Source organism: Rhinolophus sinicus, chromosome 14, assembly GCF_057876585.1.
Source record: "Rhinolophus sinicus isolate RSI-liver-muscle chromosome 14, RSI-T2T, whole genome shotgun sequence".
In the NCBI taxonomy this organism is placed as follows: Eukaryota; Metazoa; Chordata; class Mammalia; order Chiroptera; family Rhinolophidae; genus Rhinolophus; species Rhinolophus sinicus.
In genome coordinates, this window is record NC_142514.1 from 38,691,980 (window position 1) to 38,709,106 (window position 17,127).

At 52.2% G+C, this 17,127-nt stretch overlaps 1 protein-coding gene across 5 annotated transcripts in view; it reads right to left on the reverse strand.

Annotated features, from left to right (window-relative positions):
- The window catches only part of SSBP3 (single stranded DNA binding protein 3), a 154,933-nt gene that overhangs the window by 1,874 nt on the left and 135,932 nt on the right, over positions 1–17,127 (reverse strand). For 3 of the 5 annotated variants that reach the window (XM_074334759.2, XM_074334761.2, XM_074334763.2), the window contains 10 exons: positions 16,966–17,032; positions 16,782–16,858; positions 9,227–9,315; positions 8,483–8,531; positions 7,865–7,900; positions 7,333–7,387; positions 5,955–6,025; positions 1,250–1,328; positions 996–1,024; positions 755–856 (listed from right to left, as the gene is read on the reverse strand). In XM_074334759.2, coding sequence (XP_074190860.1) covers positions 755–856; positions 996–1,024; positions 1,250–1,328; positions 5,955–6,025; positions 7,333–7,387; positions 7,865–7,900; positions 8,483–8,531; positions 9,227–9,315; positions 16,782–16,858; positions 16,966–17,032 — 654 coding nt within the window. The remainder of the gene's footprint in view (positions 1–754; positions 857–995; positions 1,025–1,249; positions 1,329–5,954; positions 6,026–7,332; positions 7,388–7,864; positions 7,901–8,482; positions 8,532–9,226; positions 9,316–16,781; positions 16,859–16,965; positions 17,033–17,127) is intronic. The other 2 variants (XM_074334760.2, XM_074334762.2) reach the window with 1 other exon arrangement.

Genomic DNA, 17,127 nt, shown 5'->3' on the forward strand with positions numbered 1-17,127 from the left:
GGTGGGGCAGGGGGTGGACCTCAGGCGCTACCTCTCAGCCCCAAGCTGTGACGGTCAGGAACTCTGGAGGCAGACTCACCTCCCCCTGTCCCTTTCCCTCTCCAATCACCCCTTCTTTTCAGCTGAAGAAGCAGGCGCCCCTGCCCTTCCCCCATGGGGCCAACAGCTTTCCTGCAGTCAGGCAGGCACAGGACTGCAGAGAACTGGGGTCTGGTGAGCCAGAGCACAGACAGGGTGCCCCGGGGTGGGAGCCTGTCTGGGCTTCTCTAAAGCTGCTTAACCGTGATGCTGGTTTCTTCAAATGAAATTGTAAATAGAAGCACAATATGGAAAAGTAGATGGCTAGCCCCTCCCATGGAGACCCCAGGATATCACTGTATGCATGAACCTTCCTCCCCAGGGCAGATGGAAATGCACCCCAGGGGACAATGACCCAGTGGGCCAGAGTCCAGGCCTCCTGTGTCCCAGTCCAGGGCTTTTCCATTCACATCATCTTAATTAGTGCCTGAGGAATTGTGCCAGCACCTACATGTGTCCAGAAGGATCTGCCAGCAGTTAGGGCCATGAAGCAGAAAGGAAGGTGAGGGTTCTGCATGGTGTGGAGAAATAACCCAGGTGAAAGGCCCACAACAGGGCTGCTGGGACACCAGCCCAGTGGGCAGGTCTGGGCCAAGAGGTTCCGAAATTTGTTCCCCAGACCTCAGGGGATCAGCTGGTCCACGAATGAAATGAGGGTGGCAGCAGGCACACTTACATTGTCATTCTGGAAGGAGTGGAGGAAGTTCCCTCCTAGCTCGCCATCGTCTCGAGGGGTGCCTGGAGGATTGCTAATGCCACTTATGTTGTTAGGAGAATTCTGCAGGGAGAGGAGAGGAGGTAAGCCCTGGACCCTCACAACCTGCACAGCCAGATGGGGAAGAAAGGCCTTCTGGGGGGTCCTCAGGGGTGGGGCAGGGTGGGTGCGGTCAGGGAGGAGACATCAAATACACACTTACTTTTGGAAGTCCATCTATGTCACCTGACCCTGGAAGGAAAAAACAATTCTATTCAGTTTCTTGCCCACCCTTCGGTGGGGAGGGGGGCCTCCAAACCCTTCCACCCAAATCCTACAGTATTTCTGTGCAGATAATTTTCTATCCTGGTGGTACCTTCCTCTCGGGATCTTCCTGTGGACCAGACCTAGCTGAGCCAGGAGCTGGGGAAGTCTGCCGGGGAGGGGCAGCAGGACTCGGACGCAGGGCTAACTTACCTAACGATCCGTTCATGTGGTGTGGCTCCATGCCGCCCATGCCGCCCATGGGGCCGTCGGAGCCTGGGCCCATCGGGAACTAAGAAAGAAGCACAGAGCATGACGGCTGAGTGCGCTTCAGCCCGGCGCCCCTCGGTGCCCCTCTCATGGGCTCTCAGGTGCAGCTGCACCAGTCCTGCCCTCAGGGAGCTTCTATTCTGGTGGGACTCCTCCCTCACACACACTCAAGGCAGACGGTGGACATTTAGGTGTTTCCACTTTTTGACTACTGTCAATAATGTTGCTACGAACATTTGTGTACAATTATTATGGGGACATATGTTTTCATTTCTCTGGGGTAGATGCCTACCCTGTTTCCCCAACAATAAGACCTAGCCAGACCATCAGCTCTAATGTGTCTTTTGGAGCAAAAATTAATATAAGACCTGGTCTTATTTTACTATAAGACCGGGTATAATATAATACTGGGTCTTACATTAATTTTTGCTCCAAAAGACGCATTAGAGTTGTTGGTCCGGCTAGGTCTTATTTTCAGGGAAACATTCTGTAGGAGTGGAATTGCAGGGTCATGTGGTAACTGTTTAACCTTTCAAAGCGCTGCCAGAGCATTTGCCAAAGGAGCTGCATCGCTTTACATTCCCTCTAGCAATGTTAAGAGGCTTGTAACCTCTTCCCATCCTTACCAACACGGGACATTATTTGTCTTTTTTTTTTTTAAATTATTTTTTAAGTGTTTTTCCAGGACCCATCAGCTCCAAGTCAAATAGCTGTTTCAGTCTAGTTGTGGAGGACGAAGCTCACACTGGCCCCTGTGGGGATCGAACCGGATCCCTGGTGTTAGGAGTATCTCGTGCTCTCCCAATTGAACCGCCTCTTAACTTTTTGATTCCAGCCATCCTAGTGGCTGAGAAGTGGTACCTCATTGTGGTTTTCATTCGAATTTCCCTGATACCTAATGATGTTGAGCCTCTTTTCATGTGCTTATTGGCTATTTCACCTTTGGAAAAATGTCCATTCACATCCTTCGCCCATTTTTTAACTTTTTTTTTTAAATTGAGTTTTAAGTTCTTTACATACTTTAAATTCAAGTCCCTTATCAGATACATGACTTGTAAATATGTTCTCCATTCTCTGGGTTGACAGCATCCTATGAACTACAAAAGCTTTACATTTTGATGAAGTACAATGCATCGACGTTTGTCACTGTGCTTTTGGTGTTGTACCTAAGAAGGCACGGCTTAACCCAGGTCACAAAGATTTCCTATGTTTTCTTCTAGGTGTTTTACATTTTCAGCTTGGACATTCAGGTCTTGAGTTACTCAGTTTTTGTATGTTGGTGTAAGGAAACAGTCCAACTTCACTCGTTTGCATATAGATAATCCAGCCATCCCAGTACCACTTGTTTATTCTGTATTATTTACTTTTCTGTTACTCAGTCCAAGGCGGTTACCACCAAACTAACTATCCTCGCCACAAAACGTCTGCATGAGGAGCACTTAGGATTTTTACTTGCTCACACAGGTGGACCTACAGGAATTCGCTTCCAGCTATCCAAAGGTGTACACCCACTTTGTATCTACAGGCTGGTTTTGGCAGACCAGCCGCTAACCAGTCAGGTCCTTTGCATCTGTACCAGATGCGTTATCCATCTCAAGAATCCATCATTCTTGAACCTTCCAAAAGCACACTGGATAATATTAACAATCACACTTCTACTCAGGGAAAATGGCTATAAAGCACAAAGGTAATCTGAATTTGTGAGATCCAAGCTGGATTCCAATTAAGTTACAGTTTTAATAAAGAAATTGAGAAAGTCCTGTTTAATGTAGCTGCCCTTCCTGGTGAAGTTTTTTTTTTTTTTTTTTTTTTTTGGAGTTCTCAAGCAGTCTCATTTCCAAAAAATGGAGGCATTCCTTTGGCTGTATGAAGTTTTGTCACAATGCTCTCCCCTAACCCGCCCACCTCAACAACTCAGGTGCAGTCTGCTCATCATCATCTAGACTCCTCGTGGCCTCTTTAAAGATCATCAAACAGTTCTGGAGAAACAGTACATACATTTTTATTTTAGTGGATTCCTTTCTCTAGTCTCATCTCAACACATTTCCGAATTAGAGAAGGACATCATAGTAGGCTGACATGTTAACATCTTTTCCATGGCCAGCAACAATAGCCATCTTGTGGGCTCGTGTCTGAGAATCTATTTCTATAAAGTCAAATATCTCATTAAGTGCTTTTGAGGAAATTGATAAGTCACCCAAATCTTTCATTATGAAAGCCTGATGTCATAGGTAAGCAAATCACACCCCTTGGTAGCAGCAGTGTGGGATATTTAGCAGGTAAGATGTTTATAGACTAAATGAAATGTACCAAATTAACTGTGTACTGTCTGCCAAACATGCAGATAAATAAGCAATGTCTAAGTTTGTATTTGGACAAGAGAATGATCTTTGATTTACGTTTTCTTCACAGAAATCAAGATGACGATTTGAAGCTCCAGTTTTCAAGTCAAAGTACCTAAGACCGGGGGACCTGTTTGCTGTTGCCAGGACTCGATGCACCAGTTGACAATTCTGTAGGAAGCTCACCTCACCTGACTATTGGTAAGATCTGACCAAATCAGCGCTACACTGTGAAAGACCAACACACTTGACATAAAATTCCCCTTCTGTTCACCCAGAGGGCTGAGCTACAGGCTCTGCATCAGGAACTGTAAGCTTCTCAGTTCCTGGAGCAACTGAGGGACCGCCATGGTGATGGCATATGTCGTCCAAGCGAAGGCAGCAGCTGCTATTTTTGACTGAGCATTGCTTTCTCTTTGGAGGATGAACAACTTTTGATTGAGAAGGATATGCCTGTCTCCTCCCAGACTTGTGTAATTCAGTCTCTCTCCAGTGTGTTTTCACACACCCTTCTCCATGGTCACCTCCCCTTCTCTCGCTTCTGCATACTGTGCAGTACCTTCCGTTGTGGGTATTTACCTCCCTAATCCAGTTGTAGGTGTCCTCCCACCTGTGGTTAAAATAGCACTGTCATTTAGTCTTTTTTTCTAGTGATGAGTAGGTCATGCTGGTGCTGATGCTGTCATCGTTCTCATTTTCATTATCTGAACTTGTAGAAAACACGGCCACAAATCTCAACGTAAGAAATGCAACGTGCACTATCTCGACACAGAGCACGACAGGTAATCTGCAGACACAGTCATATGTGGACTCCATCAGAGTCCGTGACTGCCGCGCACTTGGGTCGCACCCCTGGGAGTGATGCAACATGGATGATCCATCACTGAAAGCCACAGGGCATGACCGCCAGCACCCGTGGTCAGGTGAAATATGGCAACAGCGACCATGGGAGGAGGGACATCTATGCCATTGCTACCTGATACTAAACAGTATGTCGTCTCTTCCTTTTGGGCAGCAGCATGGGGCTTACACTTTTCCGCTCCACTTTCTGCATCCATTGCCAAAAAGTAGGACTTTCTTGGGTCCTGGGACACTGTCTCCTGGGATAAAGGGCTTTTAGAGCTAAAACCTGGATGGCTGGTCACCCTAGTGAGAGCCAGGGGTGATGAGGTAGGGGTGGTGGGAGGTGCTGGATGCTCAGAAGGGGGGGGTGGAGAAAGGTGGTGGAGCATCAGGTGTGGTGTGTGGTTCCCACATCCCTCAGTTACATGACCCTGGTATGGCCCCTCTCAGCGCCCCAGGAGGCAGACCAAAGACCCGCATCCCATAGGCTGCAAGCAGGTTAAACAAGTGCAGTGTCCAGCATGGGGCCAATCATGATCAGGGTTTAGCACATGGGGTGGTTTAATGTCACATCAGGAACGGAACCAACAAAACCAAACAGAGCACCCCAAAAAGCAACAGATAACTTTGGGGCCCCAAACCCATCCTCTGGCTCTGCAATCCAGACTGCTGATTTAGTCACACAGCAGCCTGCTCTCCAAACCCTGAGCTCCCTGAGGGCAAGGCTGGTTGGATTCATCTCCCCGCCTGGTGCAGAAGGGTTGTCTGGAGGCGAGACAGACCAGCCCTGCCCTCAGGGAGTTCCCACCTGGGAGAGACAGGCTGCAGCTGCACAGTCATGTTCCACGCATATGGGACAGAAGCACAGGGAGTGGGCGAGTAGGGTCAGAAAAGTAGAGTGTGAGACGCACCATCATTGTAGGATGGGACTTTGAGGCCAGGAATGGAGGGAGTGACTTTTAGACGAGGCAATGGTCCAAGGAGAGGTTCAAGAGGCTGCAAGGTGCGGGAGGCACAGGGCAGGCAGGTCCCCAAGTGGGCCATGCTCCTGCTGTGGCCGTAACCCTTAGCCCCGTAGTCATGGAAACAGACCTGGGACCATGAGGGACGGCCCAGGGTGGCACAGCCAGCCCACTGAGCAGGGACCGGCCCAGATCCCACCTGCAGCCTGGTGCCTCCCCTCACCAGCACCCCACAGAGCGGTGGGGGTCCCCACAGTGGGGCCTGCTGCCCACTCTGAGCAGAGGCATGGGAATCACTCTACCTTCCTCTCTCCCAGCTCCTGGCAGCTATGAGATAGGAACTGAGTTGCCCAAGAGTTAATCACTTTTCTGACGGTTTATTTTATTCATCTTTGGTAACAAATGGCTGAAATCAATTAAACTTGCTTTCCCCTCAGCTGATGAAGTTAATTATGATTTGTTATGGTATCTGATATGTAAATTATTAGAAAGCAGACTTACGTTGGACCGGCTGCCTCCAGGCGGCACCGGATTAATCATTGTGTAGATGTTGTCACTGGAATTTGTTGAATCTGTAGAATAGTGGAAACCCGCAAGTCGGGGTGATTAATTCATTTCTTAATTAAAACAAACTCGTGGCACTTGAACTCATTCTTTTGTGTTTTATCACCTAAAATTTCCTCTAAGTACCACCATTTTCTGGCTAATTTGTATTTAATGAAGATTCACCAAGTTTTTAATCACAGAAAATTCAACTGTGAAAACCACTCAACCCTGAAACAAAGAATTTTCTGGACAGCAGTATGGACATGGCAAAGGGGGCTGACAGGTTTGCATCCTCAGCTTCCCACCTCGAACCAAATCTGGTCCCCGGACACTGGCTGGGACGTGGCGGGGGCAGCCACATCACACCGCCTGTGCTGTCCCCAACCCCGCCCCGCAGTTTTAATCAAATAGGGGAAAGAGAGATGCCACAAATTACCTGGGGGCCACCCTGCCAAGCTGATGGGGCAAGAGGGAGAGGCAGGGACGGGGCTGGAGATACATTAACATATGGAGTGGTTTCATGTGACCCAGTCTGAATGTAGGTCATGCAGCTCATAAAAATGCAGCAGCAGAAAGAAGGAGTTGGAGCGGGAGCCGGAATATCACAGTCGCCGCCAGCTCCACCCCTGCAGCTGAGCAGCTTCCCTGTTACAGGGAGCTGAGGAGTGGGTGGGAGAGAGGGACCCCTCCGTCTCCCCAATTAGCCAGAAACATCTCCTTAGGAAATCAGCCAACATGTTTTATATCAGGAGCAGGCTCCATATTTCTCAGGCAGAAATCCCACCACCTCTCTTTTTATTTTTGGGGTGGGTAAGGATTGTATGTTGAATTTCTTCTTGCTGGTGGTAAGCTACTCATAGCTGGGAAAGAAACACAATTGTGAGGCTGTGTGTGTGCATGCGTGCATACGCCCACATGTGTGTGTGTGTGTGTATCTGTGTCCTTTAGTTAAAGAAAAAGGGAGAAGGGATCTCCTACAAAGAGGACCAGAAGCCAAGAGGCACCATGCATCGAGCCCTGGTCCCAGGCTTCTTGGACCCCAAAGCCCTTCTCAGTCACCTAGACAAACACACAACCAGGACAGGATTCTCTGATCAGTGAGACCCTTCGTTCCCAGGTCTCCCTGCTCTGCCTGCCTTTTCCTCAGGGCTGAGGAGTGACTTGGCTGAGGCCACCTGGCGGACTGGTCGCACCAGGGACCTCTTGCCTCCTAAATCCCTGAGGCCAAGATGCCCAGTGTAGGATGCACCGCTCAGGAAGAGGCTGGTAAGCTTTGGGTCTGCACCTGGGCCCCTCCAGGGCTCTCTATGCCCCCCCCCCCAAGCCCTCTTACCTGCAGGACTCGGCATGATGGGTGTTCCTGGGGGGCCACCACCACCAGGGGGTCCCTGGAGATGAGATAAGAACTGACATTAGAAACCCACGGTGATGACACATGTAGGGGAGGCCACCAAGTTCTAGCCACATCAGCAGCAAGCGCTCACCAGGGCCCGGGGGGACACACCCCTTTCTTTCTCTAAACCAAGGCAGGTTTGGTGTGTGTGTGTGTGTGTGTGTGTGTGTGTGTGTGTACATGTGTATGCTCACACACACATCAAAACCAGAGGCCTGTGGTAAAAATAAAAGCCAACCAGCCCACTGTTCAGCCCCCACGATGGGGATCCCAACCCTGGGTCCTGTTTGGGGACTTCTGAGCCATCAGAAGGTACAAATACTTGAATATTGACAGCAAGTTCTAGCACAGTTAGAATCTGTGCTCAGAATTTGCTTTAAAAGGGCAAGAGACAGGGATCCCTGAATAGTTCTCTTGCACACTCAGTTACAAGTGGACAGACAAGCAACACCCCAAACCCACACACACTTACCACATAGGTACCGGGTGATGAGGAGGAGTATGGAATCTAGAAATAAGGTGGGGGGGGGGGGGGCATGTGTGTGTCAGAGTCACTTCCTCCGACAGGCAGCACCTCTTGGCTTCCAAACCCACTTGGGGACGTGACCTTACTCTTGATGGGACGGGCTGTGGGACCCACTGAGTCACCTAGCTACTGACCCTAGCAGGGTTGTGGATGTGAGCAAAGTCCAGCTCCCACACTGAACTGATCCCGAGAGCCTTGCAGGAGCCTCCAGTTCAGAAGGGCAGGCAAGTGAGAACTTCGCATCCCCCCCCGTCAGCCTTCTCCCCTGGACAATGTGCACCGAGGCCCTTCCCAGCTCCTCCTTCTGAAGCTGGCCCCGCAGGACCCTCTACGTGAACAGTGCTCTCTGAGCCAGGCTCTCAGCTCACACCTCAGTGTCTGCAGAGCAATGGGTGAGGCTGGGTGGGGGCCACGCCTCTGCCTACAGGTGGGCTTCTCCATGGAGGCATCAGGTAGAATCCTGCTGCATCTCCCCTCCCTGTGACACCTCCAACCTGGGGACAGGAATCTTGTACCCCAGAGCCCCCTCCCTGGCAACCACCACCTACCCGACCTGGTACTCACTGAGTTAGCACTGTTAGGAGTGGGCCAGGGTCTGCCAGCTCCCGGGCCCCTGACAGAGGGAGAGAGAGATGGAGACAATGAAAAGGTGCTGTCAATTCCAAGCAGGCGGTGCCAGCAGGGGCAGAACAAGAGGGCTGAAGTCACTGACAGGAAGTCCTATATGTATGCCCAGGGCCTAGAGACCATCTGCTTCTAGGGAAGTAATGGCTAGTTTCATGGGTGGACATCTACAGACTGCTACAAATGATATGGGAAATTTGTCAAGTAGATCAAATATCTTCTGCATGTACATTTTCCCAGAAAGGAGTCCCAAGAGTCTCACGGGGACTATCACCTCAAAGGGGTTAAGAAACACAAAAATACCAGAACAGTGGTCAGCTGTACAGGGGTTCAAATCTTGCCCCTTCCACTACATGCTGTGTGAGCATAGGCAAGTGACTTCACCTCTCTGTGCCTCAGTTACCTCATCTGTAAACGGGGGATGATAATAACCACCTCACAGGGTTATCATAAGGATTAGGTGAGCTAATCCACAGAACATGGTTAGAACCGTGCCGGGCACGTAAAGCACTACGTGGGGTGAGGTCTCGTCACCAGTATTGTCAACATCCTCACTTTACGGATGAGGCGACTAAGGTCCAGAGAGTGCCAGTAACTGCTCAGGTCACGAGTCTTCCAGGAGGGCAGCAGAGGGTGGGGAAAAGCCAGGGGCTCTGAGCCACTGGTGGGTCGTTTCTGCCTTACATGTTAATCCCGGGCATGGCGGGGCCAAGGGAGTTGGGTGGTGGTCTCATGCCGCTGCCGTAATTCTGCAACGATAACCAAGGGTCAGTCTATGAGAAGGAGAAGGGGAACCGGAGAGAGAAGGAGGGAGGGAAAACAAACAGACAGAATATAAGCGAGAGGGTTAGTCTGTGAGAAGAACCTGATGAGAGAAAAATCATACATTTGTTTACAAAGGGTGGAGGGAGGGTGGGAACCAAGTGATGGGACTACAATGACAAGCCAGCACAGAGGGACAGTCACAACTTTAAACGCATCTTCAGGGGCTTCAAGATGGTTCTCTCAAAAGCACATGAACGTCTAGCAAGCCACTAACATCTCTGGCACCTTCCCCTCAGGTCTCAGGTGGGTGAAGGGGAACAAACTCAGTAACAGATGTGACTGGTGAACGCCAGTCACCTTCGACACTCTGAGGGAGAAGAAACTGCTGGCAGGCTGGGGGGCAAGGCTGGGTCTGCATGTGGAAGGGGAAGGAACGTTCATGAAAGGCCTGGCATGTACAGACACCCTACCTGGCCCTACGTCTGGGCTGTCTCCCGCCCCCGGATCAAGTTGCCTAATCTAGGTGTCCAGGATGTGGGGCTAGGGGAGCAGGGGAAATGCTTCTCTCATTTCTACCCCCAGAAGGAAGCCACCATTCTGTCTGATGGAAGAGTCTACACAGAACTCGGAAACTCCCAGGAGTCCCAGCCCAGTATAACCAGCTGAGGCAGAGTGGGGTGGGTCACAAGAGCACCTGGACCAGGCAGCCCAGGTCTTTCACTTGGTTCATCTCCTGTCACAAACTCCCCTCTTCTAGTGCTATTCTCTGGTCAGGAATGAATGCCTCGCCTCCCTTCCCCACTTGATGGGCTCCCATACATCCTCTAATACCCAATTCAAATAGCACCTCCTCTGGGAAGCCTTCCTGCCCCACCCCTTGGGAGTAACGGCTCCATTCGAACTACTCCTATAATGCCTTGGGATTTCTCTCCTCCGCCACACTGGGTATGATTACGGCCACACGTCCATCTCTCCTCCTGGACTCAGAGTGCCTTTTGAAGATAGAAACTGTGTCTTAACGACCTTCACAGCCCCCTACATTCCATGCACCAGCTGGCACAGACTGGGTGCTGCATAAATCAGTGAAGGAGTGAAGAAATGAATGAATGGGAAGCAAAATGAACCTGGCTATAGCTTAAACTCTGTCCTTGTAGGAGAATCTAAAAGAAGTAGGTTGGTGGAATTCTGATAGCAAAGGAACAGCCAGCATTAGCTGTTCTTTACTGAGCACACAGCACGCTTTACACACAGTCTCTGGTTTGGTCCTTAGATCAGGGCCATGAGGCTGGTATTATTCCCATTCCACGGAAGAGTGAAGGTCTGACGGGAGAAAGATTTGCCCAAAATCAGTCAACAAATGACCCAGCTGGGGTTTAAACCTGGATTTATGAGCCTCTGGGGTCTGCACTCTACCTCACACCTAGGGTGAGAGGCGAGGGGGAGGGGGCGAATAGGAGGCTGGAGGGCCAGGGCTACAGACTGGGAGCCAATTGCAGGCTGAGGTGGGCTCTTCAGCCAGAGACTGTCTCTCAAACCTACGCACCTTGAAGCCACCTCTTCTGCACGTTAACCACAGAGGGGTTTGGAGTCTAAGAGTGCCCAGGGAGGGTGTGGACAATGATGGAGTGTACAGCACCAGGCTGGCGGGCAACCAGCGAGGCCTGGCGCCGGGGAGGCGGGGCAAGGCGGCCGCAGAGGGGCCCTTAGGCAGCCAGCACTCTTGTGACGACCACAGCCCCCTGCCGGATTCGGGCTGAGCCCCTGGGCCAGAAAGATGTGCGCATGCCTTGCAGCAAACAGTGTAGGCTCAGGGAGACATGCAGGGGCCAGGCCCACTTTACAGAGGTGTCACGGGGCAGTGAGCAGAGCCATGGCTTTGGCGTCAGAATACGGGAGAGCTGGCCCCGACTCAGCCACGTGCTGGTGACTACCAGATAAACTTCACAAATAACAGTAACGCTTCCTCTCTGCCGGGCTGTGCTACGTGCTTTTCATCACCTACATCTAATCATCACAACAACCCCATTACTATCCCCACTTTAAAGATTTAAAAACTGAGGTGCAGAAGCAATGACAGCCACTTGCACAGCCATGCTCTCGGCAGAGCTGGGACTGAAGCCCTGCAACCCTCTGCCGGGCCGCCTCATCCACAGACTGGAAACAAGGAGCTCCCAAGCCTCCAGGGCCCTGTGAGGAAAAGATGAAATGATGGCCCGAAGGGCTGTCAGTCCTGGGAGGTGTGTACTGACTTGGGAAGTTGGCAGTAGAACAAATGCCAAAGCCCTTAACGCTGCCTTAAGCATCACAGAACCTCGGCTCATAAAGGACCCTTTCCAAGTCCCACGTGCAGCTACTAAATCCCCTTGACCAATCTCAGCCTCACTTCTGCTTCTCCGGAACAGGAAGCTCACCCCTCCCCAGGCAACCTGCTCATCCACTGTGTACAGGCTGGACCATTAGAAAGGTCTTCCAGAGACTGCTTTCTTCCAGGGGCTTCAGGTGCATTCTGCTGCCTCTTCCACCCAGGGCAAGAGTTGGGGGCTGGCCTGGGGTGGGCAGAAGCCCAGGACACTGCCTCAGAATGAAGGGAGAGGACAAGTAGGGTGCTCGCTCCCGAAAGACACCTGGACGTGCAGCCCCTCCAGAAGGCTCCGGATGTACCACCTGCTGTTCCCGACCCTTCCCCGCCTTCAGGAGCCTCCCAAATACTAGCATGGCTGCTTCCCTAGAGGGACTGTGCCCACCAGGTCCTCCCTCCTTCAGAGTCACAGACCCTGGACGGCCATGCACAGCTCCCCATTTCACAGATGACAAGCTGGAGGCCCAGAGAGGCCAGAGACTCACCCAATGTCACATAGCAAGTCAGAGGGGAAAGTAGGACTAAAAATCAGGCTTGGGGGAAATGGTTCAAATCCCAAGCACCAGCCTTTTCACAGAGGGCAGGTAGGATTGGTTTGAGAGACTCAGGTGACATGGTCCTCCCTTCTCCCCATATCTGCCCCCCGCCCACAGCACTGGGCTGCAAGGTGTGACCACAAACCAGAGGCTGCTCCCTCCTCTGCTGTCAGCACTGCTCCACAGGGACAGGGTGATGGAGACACAGAGGAGTTCTCAGTGCGGCCATGGGCCTGGCCATATCCATGGGGGTCTGTTCCCACACCCCTGGCCCTCGTGCCCATGTGGGTACCCCAGACCCTGGGCGAGGGGTCTGACCCACAGTCAGCAACAACGAGCCTCTTGCTGGGGACCGTGAGTCAGGTCCCACCCTCTCGGTCTCAGCTCTGCGCTGTGCAGGGTTCACCATCACTTGGTAAGTCACCCAGCGGCCAGCAAGGGCTGAGGCCTGTTACTATTTCCCAAAACATCTTGTCGGAGGGGCTCTTGCTTGGTGCAGCCAGTGGCCTGCCCAGTGCCATCTTCACCTTAAAGTAGGGAAGTGCTTCACCTTAAAATAGTCTTTAGGATGGATCTGTGAAAATGGACTTGTGACTATCAGGGCAGTTTCCCAGGAAGTGGGGGCCCGTCTAACACCCCTCTAATCACATGGGAGCCTGGCCATCCCACGCTGGGAAGCCTCTCAGGAAAGTGCCTTGAATGGCCCACACCCCTCTCCCCGTCCCCGGGTGCTCTGCCCAGCGTTCTGATTCTTCCATCTCTTTCTGGGGTCTCTGCTCAGAGGCACTGAGCTTGGACTATCCTGACCAGCAGGGAGATGTAGGTCGTCCCCCTGTGGGTGGCACAGACCGTCCCAAGGATTGTGGAGGATCTTTCACTGGCACTTCCTCAAATACAGACCGGCCAGAATGGTGATCTGATTCTAGGCTGAGCTAACTGCACCCCAACCGGAATACCAGCAACACTGAGGGGCGGGTAGCCCTGGGGATCGGTACCCGTGGGGTCTGACGGGCCGTGCATTCAATCCACCTGAACCTGGCCAGAAGGCCCTGCAGCTGTAGCCTCATTCTAATAGCATTCTTTCGAAAGACTTAGCCAAAAGGTTCTCACCTGGCACTGACACACACACAATTCTTTAAAAAAAAGAAACAATTAAGTGGAAATATTACCTCCTTTTTGGCACTGGACATTTCACAAAACGAGAGTAAAATCTGTCTGAGAGACTGAGGGCAAAGGGCAGGGCAATGCCTGGTCTGCTGGTTCCTTTGTGACATTTAGGCTAAAATGCAACACAAGCTCCAGAAGTGTTAATGCCACTCCATTTGGATTTAAAACCTGTAGAGCAGCTCCAAGAGCACCCTGTACCTATTCTTTGTTCAGAAGCTTCGGCAGTGGCCCCTGGCTAGTAGCGATTTTATTCCCCACCGGGAACAACAGGCTGAGGGTTTCCCACCTTTGTGTCTGGTCTCAGCACAGCACTGGGCTTGCAGGGGTGCTTACTAAAGGCTGCCTGAAGGGGCTGGCCACCTTTCCTAACAGCCTGAGCCCAGGGCCTAGGGAGGGAATGGGATCCATGGAACACCTTGCAGGTGCCTTGTGTTGAGGTGTGTCTCACAGTTGTTGTTTTCACCAAGCCCCACAAGGGTAACCCCCTATGAGGTCACCACCCAGCTGCCCATTCTGCAGATGAGGAACTAAGGCCCAACCGGGCTGAGGCATGGCCAGAACTGTGTTTTCCAGCACTAAGTTCAGAGCTCATCCTTTTTCTGTCCACTGGAAGTGACCAGGGCAGCACGCTCAGGGGACAGAAAGGGCTGGGGGGTGTATGGAGGGTCTGCGCTCTCCCCACCCTCAGCCCTGGAGGCCAAAACACCAGGCTCTGCGGTGCCCACTCCCTGGCTAACTGTGGACCCTGAAATCCATCCCACACCCCAACCTTGCCCAGGCCCAAGTCCCACACAACACCAGGCTTTTCTGCCCCCAGTGAGGAGCTGGAGCTCTGAGGGGGGTTTGACTCTGGAATTTAATAGTGTACCATACCCAGAGGGGTATCGGAGACATAGGAAAAGTGCCTTAGGGTCTTTGTGTTGACAAAATAAAGAACAGGGGAGTCGTTTTCAGAGCCCCTGAGGTTGGTGGGGTTGGGAAGGATCAGCTGGCCTCACCGCTGTGCTAGCATCTCCTTCCCCTCAGAGCCTGCAGGACAGCTCCATCCTGTACACTGCTCGGTGAGGCCAGGAGAGCCACACTGGGCCCAGGAGGCCCTTTTCGGCAAGACTTCGCCTTCAGGACCCTCACCTTTTTCAAGTATGCCACGGGAGTGTGCTGACTGCTGGTCGGGGAAACTAACGTGACGAGACACCCGCTAAGCCATGCGCCTACACTTCTGGAACACTGTGCTCTCAGCCAGTCTGATAGCATCCACTTCCAGCTTCTAGAACCTCAACATACTAATGACCTTTGCCAGAAAAATAAAAAAACAAACTAAAAGCAATCACCAAACCCAAGCAACTAGAATCCTCAACACTTGTTTCAAGCCGCCAAGTTGGAAAACATAAATTGCTCCTTAAGGGGCTACCCTGTGCCAAGCGTCACGCCAAGTACTTGACCCTTCCCACTTCAGTAACCCCTCAGGCAGATACTGGTCTCCTTCCCAGTTTACAGAGGCAGCTGTTAAGCCTCCCAGAATCCAGAGGAGAGGGGCAGTGCAGTAGGAAAGCAACGTTCCTGCCCCAGACGCCATCCTCTTGTATCTCTCAGATCTAGACCTCCCAGGACGTTCTGGAAGTCCGAGGCCACTGCCAGTTTCTACATGAAGAGTATCCTAAGGTGTGGCAGAGGCTGAGGGAGATTCAGGAGAGGGGGCGCTCTGCAGCAGCCTCTGCCGCCCGCCTATGGTTTCCTTGACCGGCCCGCCTTGCACAGGTCCACTCAAAGATGGTGGCAGGTGGGGGGGCACTCTGGTGGCTTTAAGAGGAGCTGGTAAAAATACAAGCTCTGGGGGATTTGAGGAAAGAAAACAAACAAACAAACAAACAAACAAACAAACAGGAAAACAAGAGCTGTAATTGGGGTGGGTTTGCTTCCTTTTAGGATTATGGGGCCAACAGACGACGCGGCCCTCCCTAGAACCTTTCCACACCACAGATGTTGGAGCAACACAGGGGCTGGGTGTGCTGTGAGGACGGAGTGGAGGGCTGCGGGGTGTACACAGATGCCTCTCCTTAAAAAAAGGAGGCACCTGGGTGTGAGCAAGCAGGGGTGCTACTCCACCTCCAGGGAACCAGAAACCTGGGGAAGGGCCAGAGAATCCAAACATCTACAAACAGGTGGGGAGGGACAAGCAGGCTTCTGGGGCAGAAAAGGGAAGGAACACCCTGGAACAAAACCCTCCCACTCTCACTACGTGAAACTCCCCTCTCCTTATCCAAATTTCTAGCTTCTTTCAGGCAGTCAGACTCCAGCGAGTTCCCAAGAAGGGAAGAACACAGCAGGCTCTCTGTCATGGCTCCTGCAGGAAAGAGCCACATTCAAATACTCAGAAGAGTGGGAGCCAAGTGTGAGAAGGCTCTAGAACAGAAACGGCCTCTCATTCCCCTGCCTGATGGACGTGTGGGGTATGGAGTTGGGTCACAAGGAGCAGCCACTGTGTTGTAACTGTAAAGGGGTAGACAGAGCACTTGAAATTATTTCTTCTAGAGGTTTCTAAATGGTCCTTTTATTGAGGGGGGGAGGGGGCAATGGAGCCCTCTGGTCAAAACTAATCTTAGGGCTGGACTTATGGTGATCACTTTTTTAGGTATACAAATGTTGAATGACCATGGTGTACACCTGAAACTGATATAATGTTATATGATAGCTACATTTTTAAATAAAAATCTTTAAAAACAAAACAAAACAGAAACAAGTCTTGGCAGGACCCCGGTATATGAAACAGGCAAAAGCTCTGGGGTGAAGTGAGCTGGGTCCTGGCCAGCCTGGCTGCCTCTCACCTGAGGTGGCCACACAGAGAACCGTGGCTATAAACTCACTCCCTGTTGGGCAGGTAGGGAAATGAAGGCCTGCTGGGGCCCACAGATGTCAAGGTGATTTGTCCAAGGACAGACAAATGATGAATTCCAAGCAGAGCTAGGACTGCCACTCATGTGTCCCACCCCGGGGTCACAACAAACTGTGATCCTGGAGCCAGTTCAAGTCCACACACCCAGGATGGGACGGGGCTTTGGGATTCCTGTAGGACCCACATCACTGCTCAGGTACCTCTGCCTTCCAAATTCCTCCTACGACAGGTTAGCACACCTCTCCTCTGGAAAGGTCTGTCAACTAGGGGGCTCCCAGATGCCCCTCTTCCCCAGCTCCCTGCGGGGGTCCCTCAACTCTGCTGCTGAGGGGGCTGCTCCTGGCTGTGTGTGGGGCCAGCCCAGCTCTGGGCAGAGAGCGCAGCTGGGGACCTGGTCACATCCTCTCCTCAAACCCTTGCAAGCTAAGCAATGTGGAAAGACTGACAGACTGTGGAAAGAGGAGAGAAGGCAGGGGCACACAGATGGCCAGGGAGGTGGATGGACAGACAGGAGGTTACCTGTGGGCCGGGCCCCATGGGCCCCATGCCTCGGGGAGGGTTCATTCTCTGCATTGATCCTCCCATGTTGGGGTGCCCTGCATGAGAGAGGAGGGGAGCTGTGAGTGGCAGAGGCACACAGCAGAGGGAGAAGGAGCCCCTCCCGACTCCACGCACCCCAGGCAGCCCAGCCCACCCTCGCGACCTTGTTGTCGTGTCGGATCCATGGAATTGGGCAGCAGCGGCTGTGTTCCAGGAACTCCTCCTGGAGGCTGAAACAGATGTGAGACATGAGCTGAGCGGCTGCTCCCCGGGGCTGCGGAACAGAGGGCGACACGTCCGCCTGCCCCAGCTCCCTAGCTGACCA